The 10,503-nt window shown below is 36.4% G+C and overlaps 1 protein-coding gene across 1 annotated transcript; it reads right to left on the reverse strand.

Moving 5' to 3' along the window:
- Positions 1-564: 564 nt before the first annotated feature.
- LOC121422654 lies at positions 565-8,102 on the reverse strand. The gene is made up of 3 exons (XM_041617814.1): positions 7,788-8,102; positions 6,303-6,451; positions 565-877 (listed from the first exon to the last, which is right to left on the reverse strand). The coding sequence occupies exons 1-3, from the start codon at positions 8,100-8,102 to the stop codon at positions 565-567; spliced, it is 777 nt and encodes a 258-aa protein (XP_041473748.1).
- Between the last annotated feature and the right edge of the window lie 2,401 nt (positions 8,103-10,503).

Below are 10,503 nucleotides of genomic sequence, written 5' to 3' on the forward strand. Positions count from 1 at the left end.
TATGAATTGGAGACTATATGGCTTCTGTTTGATAAACCAGCTTTATTACAATATAAGAAATACTTAACTTATCGACTTGTCTATGTCTTGGAAAAAGACACAAACTAAAATCCTAGAATCAAGAAAACGCATTTTTTATTTGAAGAATTAGAGTGAAACAACGATCGGCATTACTCAGAGCCTCTCCCTTCAACTTATACCCTCCTCTCTTTTTAAAGAAGTAAGCCTCTTATTATCTATAACATCACGCTAATATTTTTGCTACTCTTAAATCACATTTTTTAATAATTAGTTAATACCAGTTATCATTTCCTTGATCAGAATCGGTGTTATTTAGAAAATCAAAATGAAATTGTTTTAGGTAACGTTAGTGGTAATGAGTTTGATTTCGCATTGTTTCCATTTAGACTCGGTGTTTATTCTAATCTAGTTTGATCAGCTTCCCGTTAATTTTTTTTTCTGCTTCACGGTTTGCTATTGTTCGGTTTGGTATTGACCGGTTTTATTTTGGTCGGTTTGCTGTTGGCCGATTTTCGGTTGGTCTGTTTGCTTTCGATCGGTTTGTTACTTGTTGTTAGTTGCTTTACCGTTGATTGGTTTGCCGTTTGTCGGTTTGTTGTTTATCGGATTGCTGTTGGTCGGTTTGTTGGTAATCGGATTGCTGTTGGTCGGTTTGTTGTTAATCGGTTCGCCGTTGGTCGGTTTGTTGGTAATCGGATTGCTGTTGGTCGGTTTATTGGTAATCGAATCGCTGTTGGTCGGTTTGTTGGTAATCGGATTGTTGGTTAGTTTGATGCTGAGCGGTTCGCCGTTGGTCGGGTTGCTGTTCGTCTGTTTATGTTTATTATTTTTTCGAGATTTATTCCCCTGGATGATGCTTTGTATTATCAAAATATGGTCAAGATTAAACAAAGAATAGACATGTATTCATCGAAAATAATATTTGCTACCCGTGTCATGACCATTAATATAGAAATAATAATTTACAACAAATAAATTGAGCTTAGGTCACTTTCATTCATATCAATTTAATGCAATAATTCATGGGAACTTGAAACAGTTCAGCCACAAATAGTTATCATATAGATTATGTAAAACGTTTAAAGGGGAATGAAACCTTTGGAACAAATAGGCTTGTGTAGAAACAGAAAAATCAAAGAATAAGAATAAAGAAAGTATGAGAAAAATCGGACAAATGAGAAAGTTATGAGCATTTGAATATTGCAATCACTAATGCTATGGAGATCCTCCCATTGGCAATGCGACAAGGATGTGTGATGTCACTGATGAACAACTTTCCCTTTGGTGGATTATAAAATACCCTCAAAATGTCTCTTTTTGCTTTTTCTTATGATGATACAAACTCTTTATCCATGATGTATTCTTAAAAAACATATAATACATGCCCTCATGTAGAAAGAACACGGTCTATGGATAGATGTGATAAAAGAGGCAATTCAAGTGAAATATATACTAAAGTAACGGGGAGAGTTGTTCACAAGTGACATCACACATCTTTGTCGCATTGCCAATTTGCTATCTCCATAGCATTAGTGATCGCAATATTCAAATGCTCATAACTTTCTCATTATTTGTCCGATTTTTCTCTAACTTTTGTTGATCTGTTTCTTTGATTTTTCTGTTTTCACACAAGCTATCTTGTTCCAATGGTTTCATTTTCCTTTAACGTACAGCTCCCTGTAAACTATAAATATACTTTTTTTAAAGCATAAATGATTTATAGTAAAATTGAGAGAAGTTATACACCTAGAAAATGAAAAAAAAACACTTCTCATTGTCCCGTATTTAGAGCTTTTCGAGATTCTTCAAAGAAGCTGAGTGGGGTCAATAACAATACTTAAGATCCGTTTATTTTTGTTTTACAAGGAACCCTTCACGGTTAACATATTGGGTTCCTGGTGTTGCAAAGAAACCTTTACAGAAATTTGTATGGTTTTAAAACGGATTTAAAGTACTGTTTAGAATCCCTTTCTTCTTCTGTTTAAGACCCTTAAAATATTCCGATTACGAGACAAAAAAGTATTTTAAGCAGTACATTTTTTGCAAGAGAGAATGCTGATAAAATGAAACGTTCGTACAGGAACCTTACCACAAACAGAGCTGACAAAAAGGGATGAAAACAGAAAATAAACGATCTGTTTTGGCTACGCCTAATAAATAACTAATAGTAGCCTGAATTTCATTAAAAAACCTCTCAAGATATTCACGTCCTCCCATTGGGGGACGCACACCACTAATAGGATCTGGCAATTTCGGGAATCCCCTTTACACCCGTAGCTAAAATGATGTAATGGTTGGAAAAATATTCATATAAAATCAACAGTGCATATCTGAATAATTTTTTTCATATGGGCATAGAGAGGGATTACTACTGGATCTGTTCAGTCCCATGGGAGAGCAGTAATTTGTCAATGCTGGGTTTTATGGGAACTTAATTAGCTGCCCAAGAAACCCTGTGAGCACTGTGACTGCAACCATGTTTGCACGTAGTCTTGGTTTGAGCCGCTGTAGTGCGAAAAAATCCTGAAAAATACCTTTTCATATATTTAGCGTTTGAAGGATATTGGATAAACTACCAAATGATAAAGGTGTGGATGATGTGATTATTAAGACTTATTTTTGGCGATTTTTTCAAATCTCATTTTTAACACATGAGTCTATGGGGAAATAGTTAGTGGTGTGTGCCCTGAACAGGTGATATGCAGTAAACAGGGCTAGTTGGATGTAATTGCTGCTGAAAAGAAAGGGTGCAAACACTCTGAATGAATGCCTGTCATTTTGTTCTATCTGGTAAACCCAATTGACAGCTTACTAGGCCCTTTTTTTCTTCAAATCACTCAAACAAATATAAAAATGCCAGTTTTGCCATTCACTTTGTATGTAATTTTGGCACTTGCCTATATTGGGGTCTTAAATTCAATTCTACGCATGCGCCTAGTAATCAGAAATACGTGTACTTTGTAGAACAAAGTGATAAACAGGCCAGCATCTAGCTTATTGTTAGTAATTCTCTTTTAACATCTTCCCAAGATAGGATTTCAGTTAAGTTAAAGGGAATAACATGACAAGGTTTTTAAATCGAATTTGATAGCAATGATCATCTGGGTACTTAATTAAGTATTAAAGGCAAATCTCGTAATTATTGTTGATGTTAATTGTTAGGCCTAACTTATTGTTGATGTTAGATGTTTGGCCCAGCCCCTAACGTTAGACCCCCTAAGTTAGATAGAGGCTAGACCTTACACTGTTAAAAATACCCTGATTTTACAGAAAAAAGAAAGACTACTTTGCAAAGAGCAATCACAGAATCATTCTGTAAATTCATATAACAGGAATTTTTCTGCAATTTAACAGATCAGGTCTGTTTAAAAAGGGGAAAATTGTGTTTTATTAAAGGAAATTTGTAAGGTTCCATACACCCAATACCAATTTCCTGTAAGATTACGCTATTTGGTAAGATTACAGGTGTTCTCGAGACTCTGCTGCAGGAACTTCTTTTATTTTAAGGACAAATTTTCTAACAGTGTAGCTATAACTTGTTAGTGTTGTGTTCCCACTTTGTCAAAATTTTAGACAGTATGACAGACACAAAAGGGCCAAGATTTCACCACATTTCTTAGCTGTCTTTTGGAAACATCTATCCAGTTGGAATATCATTGCTGTTGCATACAAATGTTAGAATCCTGCTTGCAGCAGTGTTTGCAATAGATGCCCCCTTTTTTTGCTTGCCCCACCTGTCATGATGTTTGGTACCGCTGTTTTCTCCCTGATTCTGTTTTAACTATCTCTCTGGAAAATTTTAAAGCAGGCAGTTGATTCAAATTCACAATTCGTGCACTTGAATAAGTAATAACTGCAATTTCTCTTATTTTTCCCCTTTTTCTTCAGGAATCATCCATGTTTGAACACCAGGGGAGCGTTTCATCAATATTTTCATCCGACAAGTTATCAGATCTGACATCTTTCCATGATTTTGATTGGCTGTAAGGCACTGTTCCTATGGTAACTGTCGGATGAAATGGGACTTGTCGGATGAAATGTCCGACAAGTACTTTCATGAAACGCCCCCTGGTCCCAGGCCGGCCAGGGCTAATGCTTGTTGGCAAGCTTCATTGATGACCACGGTATGCTTCTCTACATCAACAATCCGGTGGCCGATAGTGGGACCATGTGGTACAGAGTCTTCTGATGTCTTTGGTCTGAGAATGATTGTCGTGAAAAAGCGACTGACAGGTTTATCATATTGGTGAATTTATCATGCTCATCAAGGACAATTGTATGCTCCAACCAAGTCCCCTCATGTTAGACACACATATTTCATCTTTAGAATACTGGTGGGATTGCCAAGCTACCCACTTCAACCCCATGCATGCATGTTCAGTGCACTGTATGGCCAGGTACAAAGAAGTTCTTTTACTTGTCAGATAGTTTCTTGGGGGCCCATTGTTACTGCATTTGGTTTGATTGGGAAAATTTCTTCTTGCATTTATACACTTTGCTAGTGTGCATCTGAAATAATGTCATAATCACCCCCCCCCCCCTCAGTCAATCAGAAAAAAAAAATCACAAATTATGTCATGATTTTTATAATACTTTACAGACAACCCCCTTTTTTTATCCCAGAAGGGCAGCAGTAACATACTTGTAGCAAGGATTCCCTGAGTACTTTCATGTCCTTCACCTAGTTTACATGACACATTTGATATGGTGACAGATTGACGCTAATTACACACTGACCATGCTGACCAGCAATAAATTAGTGTCCCCTTCTTGTACTACTGAACCATTGCTGTGGATCATGATGAATCAATATCACAATTTATTTAGCTCTCATTCTCTGTCATTTTGCTCACCCCCTCTCTTTCTCCCTCTCCTCTTTCCTCCATTTCTCATCCCACTCATTTTATCTGCCTCATGTAAAACCCTGAATGTGCTAACACATTATACACTTATTTTTTGTATTTCTATTGTTTTTATTGTTTATATATCCTGAATTGTGCTATCAGTTTCAATAACTCATGACTTATACAAATGAAATAATACTATTGAAATGTATTCATAACAATTCAAAGACAATGATCATCATTAAATTTCAATTCATGAATATGGATTGAGCAAAATTATCTCTTTAAAGTACACTATTTAAACTGTGTGTATTCTGTATGTATTATACCCCTGAAGAGACAATGTTTATTCCCTGTTCAAAAGAGAACAGGGTCTCAAAACATTTTTTTTAAACATTATGCATATGATACCCTAAGGTTGTGCCAATTTTTTTTTCCAAGTTCACTGCAAATTGCACCCTCTGAAGGACGCACACCACTAATAGGATCCGGCAAATTTCGGGAATCCCCTTTAGACCCGTAGCTAAAATGATGTAATGGTTGGAAAAATATTCATATAAAATCAACAGTGCATATCTTAACATTTGTTTTTTCATATGGGCATAGAGAGGGATTACTACTGGATCTGTTCAGTCCCATGGGAGAGCAGTAATTTGTCAATGCTGGGTTTTATGGGAACTTAATTAGTTGCCCAAGAAACCCTGTGAGCACTGTGACTGCCATTCCATTCCATTCCATTCCTTGTTTTTATTTGGCAATAAGTCATAATTGACTATTTTTGCCACTCACTTTATAAAGAGTTGGGAAACAATTTAATTGAATAATATTATTTTCATTTTTTTTCAATTTTTTTTTCTTCCCTTTTTCAATCATTTTTTGTATATTCGTTCCTTTTTTTTCTATGAAAAAACGAACGCCAAACATTTAATACTATAAGGTCGTTGATCGATGATCTATGTGATATTATATGAAAGAAAATCATTCTAACAAGGGGGGCTAACATTTTAACAGGTTTTCTGTATATACTCTGAATTCTCAGTGTACCAAGCATCAATTTTGATATATTTTTTTTTTCTTACAATTCAATTAATCTCAGTGGCCTTGGATAATTTTCTGGGGTTTATTGTTGTTGTTGTTGTTGTTTTAGCTTATACGGCGCGTGTCATTCAGTAGTGAATATTTGCGCCAAGTTTGAACGTAGTCTTGGTTTGAGCCCCTGTAGTGCGATAAAATCCTGAAAAACACCTTTTCATATATTTAGCGTTTGAAGGATATTGGATGAACTACCAAATGATAAAAGTGTGGATGATGTGATTATTAAGACTGATTTTTTGCGATTTTTTCAAATCTCATTTTTAACACATGAGTCTATGGTGAAATAGTTAGTGGTGTGTGCCCTGTGGCGAAACCTTCGATTCTTGTATACCGCAATCTTACGGCTGGTAGAAGACAAGTCGTCCGAAATAGCTGATGCTGCATTGTGCATTGTAATTCCTTCCGCGTGCGACGCAGTAAGTACGTTGGTTGCACTTGCAGTTGAATGTGTTTTCGAACTGTTTCTTGCAAAAGTCTCCGACTCTACATAGCTGTAACATTTAAAATAAAGATAATAATAATAATAATAAGTTAAACATTACAAATAAAATGAAAGGGCTACAGGGGGGGGGGCAACTAAGGCACAAATTGGGCTGAGGGGGCTTTAGTGCCCACTAACGTTTTTTTTCAGTAATCCTTTAAAAATTACTGTTTTTTGGCATCGTTATCTCTCATGAGAGAGATATACAGACAGACAGACAGACAGATAGATAGATAGATAGATAGATAGATAGATAGATAGAGGGGGGGGGGGAGGGGGACGGTGTAGAAAGGAGTGTGTGGAAGAGGAGGAGAAAAGGTAAACATCCTGTGAGATATAGAAGAGCTGCTAATAAGCTCATTTATGAGCAGATTAATGGGTGATTGGTCAGAAGGTCGATGTGCTCTGTGAAGCTCATCGTTATTCGTGAATCGGACTACAGTCCAACACCCTGTACATAAGTTCACGTCAAAATACACCGTCCGCGCAATTGAGTCCTAATGTTTGAGCCGATACTTGTCCAACATGCCAAAAGGATAGTAAAATGTATGAATTCCCATAATTGCAAACTCGGGAGTTGTTTTAAATAGTTCCCATCTATAACAAAACACACTTTAAAGGGCAATAACATATATTTTAAAAATTACTAAATAGAACAATAAAATAATTCTATACCAGACAAGAAAAATAATGAATATGGTATAACACAACAGTAATAATAGTGATATTAAGAATTTCGAATTGTCAATAATCTGGGATGAAATCGAGGCCGTCCCCGATGCCACATTTTGCCCATCTTGGCCTTGCGCCACGGGCAGGGTCACGTGTATATAGTCTATGAGAGAACGTTTTCTCAAAGCGGCCTCGTGGCTCGGAAATACCAGCCTTGACTACGTCCCTGTCAAGAAATGAGTTCCGATTTATTAAAAAGTGTTTCATTTTTATTCGTAGGCTACTGATGATTTTGATCATTCATCTGTCATATCCATTGAAACAACAATTATCGTAAATATGGCTTAAAAATTAATATATTCCAAAGGATGTTATTGTTATATTATGGTCCCTAGTCATTCAGCTGAATCCTGGCTGGACCATTGTCACGTATTTTCTATCGAGTTGTGATCAATCAGAATAAATACGCGTTTATATTTTGTCTCCCAAATGCCTCATTCAAGTAATAATTCATGATACTTCATGGTCTACAAATTATGCCACATTATTCTGGGTATAGAGCAAGGCCAATTTTTTTCTGATTCAAGAAGTAAGCTGGAGCTCTTCAGGTAACCGTGGTAATAAACCTGGTAAGTCTTGAGTATATCTAGGAAAGATTGGCTATCAAAACTTACCAGGGTTGATGAGTAGTCTGTGATTGAGCGATCTAAATTGCTGATGCCGTCATATCTCTTATTCAAATTCGCCTCTCTCCTGTCTCGTTCGTAGAAAGCTAAGAGTTGGTCCTGGGCGCTGAGTCCTTCACCGCCCCCCTCTCCTTCCCCGGTCGCACCGGCCGCCATCATCGGCATCTCATCTAGTCCTTCGAGCTCGTCGTCGCCCATGAGATCGGCGACGCCTTCAGCTTCATCGAAATCATTAGGGTAGCCTTGGACCAGGGAGATGAGGCCAAGGCTCAGGCATAGAAGTAGAGTGGTGATCGGTGACATGTTCAGGTGATGTAGTTTTCTTGTGGTTAACTCGTGATGTGAGAAGCGTAGTGTTGAAGGTAACTGCTGCAAGTTAATTCTGTGGATTGAATGATAAAGACACATAGAAAGAAAGAGAGATAGAGAGAGAGAGAGAGAGAGAGAAAAAAGAGGATATTATTAATTAAAGTAATAATTTCTGTTACGAAGAATCAATTATATGCATCAATTATATGCAAAGGGAAAAAAATTATCGATCAAAATTCTATACGTCTTTACAGTTGCGGTGTGAACAAAACAAGTCTATAGACAACTGTGATCGTAGTAGAGCGGATAAGCTCCAAAAATCACAACAATTGTGCAAATTTTGACTAATTAAGCACGAAACTTTCACAAGTATTAGTATATGCCGTAAGATTTATTTTAAAGATCGATTTCAGCAGCATTTCATGTCATTAATAATAAATTACTGGAAATGGTACTATTTTCTTCATGATGTGCCCTTGACAAAAATGGAAAATTGAAAATGCACAAAAGGTCTCAAGGAATATGAATTTTATGTATCTACCATAATTCTATGTCTATTTTGTAATAAACCTCAGATAATGATGTCATAAGAGAGATGGTGCAAAATTCCAATCAGTTGAAACTGATACAATCAAATTTACTTATGCCAAGCCATCTACGACATTTTGCTCATCATGAATGGTTTCACTTGTTTTCCATATAGTTGAGATTTGTTGGGTCATTGGCCGCACCTTTTTCGATTTCTAAGTTCTAAGAAATGAAAAAAAATCACAAGAAATAATTTTGTTGGTGAAAATTCTTCAAAATACCGCTTAACAAAATAAAACAATATTATTGGATCATAAAATGCAAATAAAGAGCCAGCTAGTTCACCATTTGCAAACGAATTACCGGTACTTCCGTTTCTTCCAATTCATCAATGTTGGGGTTTGGGGGAGGGATTAAGATGGAATTTCAAAACATATTTGAAGTAATCTTTAATAAAACCATCAAACCATCATGGGGTAAAAAAGATGACAATATCGGAGGGGTATTTGCCATATGGACATACAGTGGCGTAACTACCGGGGGGCATGGGGGCACATGCCCCCCCTTCCAAAAAAGAAAACGGGGAAAAGGAGAAATGAGGGAGAAAGGAAGGGAAACGTAGTGGGAAAGAAGAAAATATCATTAACTATAATGTTATATTATAATTATTTATGTTACATTACATAATAAACATTTTTATCATAACTTTATGAAACATAATTTGCCCATCAGGGCCTACGTCTTCATTGTTCCGGGTGCTCGCATTGTCTGTTTAACAAGATATATAATCCTGTTGTACTAAAACATCACGTTTTTAAGTCAATATAAACCAAATATATTTCCTAGCACTTGAGTTATTATAAGTGACATATGCTTCTTTTACATGACTCAAAAAGTGATTGCCCAATGTTAAGGTCTTCGTATATAAACATTTCCTGTCCGTGATTACGTTTGCATTAGTGGATTGGTGGTGAGATATGTCTGCTCTTCATGAATTCCTAAAATCAGTCCTTAAAATGTCCCTTCTTCTGATCTGAATATCAAAAATTTTCAGCTCGCGCTTCGCGCTCGCATCATTTGGTTAATGAAATACCTATATGGTCCTAGCTAATTCCTACAAAGAAACCTTAGAATGCCCCACTTCAGGTCTGAATTACCTAAATTTTCAGCTCGCGCTTCGCACTCGCAATATTTGATTGGTGAGATGCTTATGATAATCATGATTGCAAAGACTATAAAATGGGTGTTTCATGTGTTCAGATGTAATTCTAATGAAATCAGCAAGCGCTTGGCACTCGTATTAGATGACTATGGTGAGATATGCATACTCTTATATATTCCTTAAAATCTCGCTGTTTGGGGTCAAAATATACGAAAATTTCCGCTCGCGCTTTGTGCTCGCATTGTTTAGCAAGACAGGTACCTATCATGATTACATAAATTTGATCATAATGTCCCTTTTTAGGTGTGAATATAAAAAAAATCAGCTCGCGCTTCGCGCACTCACTCAGTGATTCAAAAAATTTGCTGGTGCCCCAACAATGCCGTGACCCACGGAACGCCAGTGTGGACATATCAATGACAATTCCTTGCATATCTAAAAACATGATTGCAAAAAAAAATGCCAAAATATTTCAGTCATCCCCCCACCCATCAACACGGATTTACGCCAGTGATGATATATCGTTATTTTCATCCTTCTTTGTGTTGATAAGCATTGTATTTTATGAATTGAATTATTCACACTCGGACTAACAGTTTCTAATCACACTATGATGTGTATAATATTATTTACCTTTGGATAATAGTAATGATAATGACATGACGCAATATAACCCTTAATGTGTCTAAGCGCTGCATACTATTA

Source organism: Lytechinus variegatus, chromosome 10, assembly GCF_018143015.1.
Source record: "Lytechinus variegatus isolate NC3 chromosome 10, Lvar_3.0, whole genome shotgun sequence".
Classification (NCBI taxonomy): domain Eukaryota; kingdom Metazoa; phylum Echinodermata; class Echinoidea; order Temnopleuroida; family Toxopneustidae; genus Lytechinus; species Lytechinus variegatus.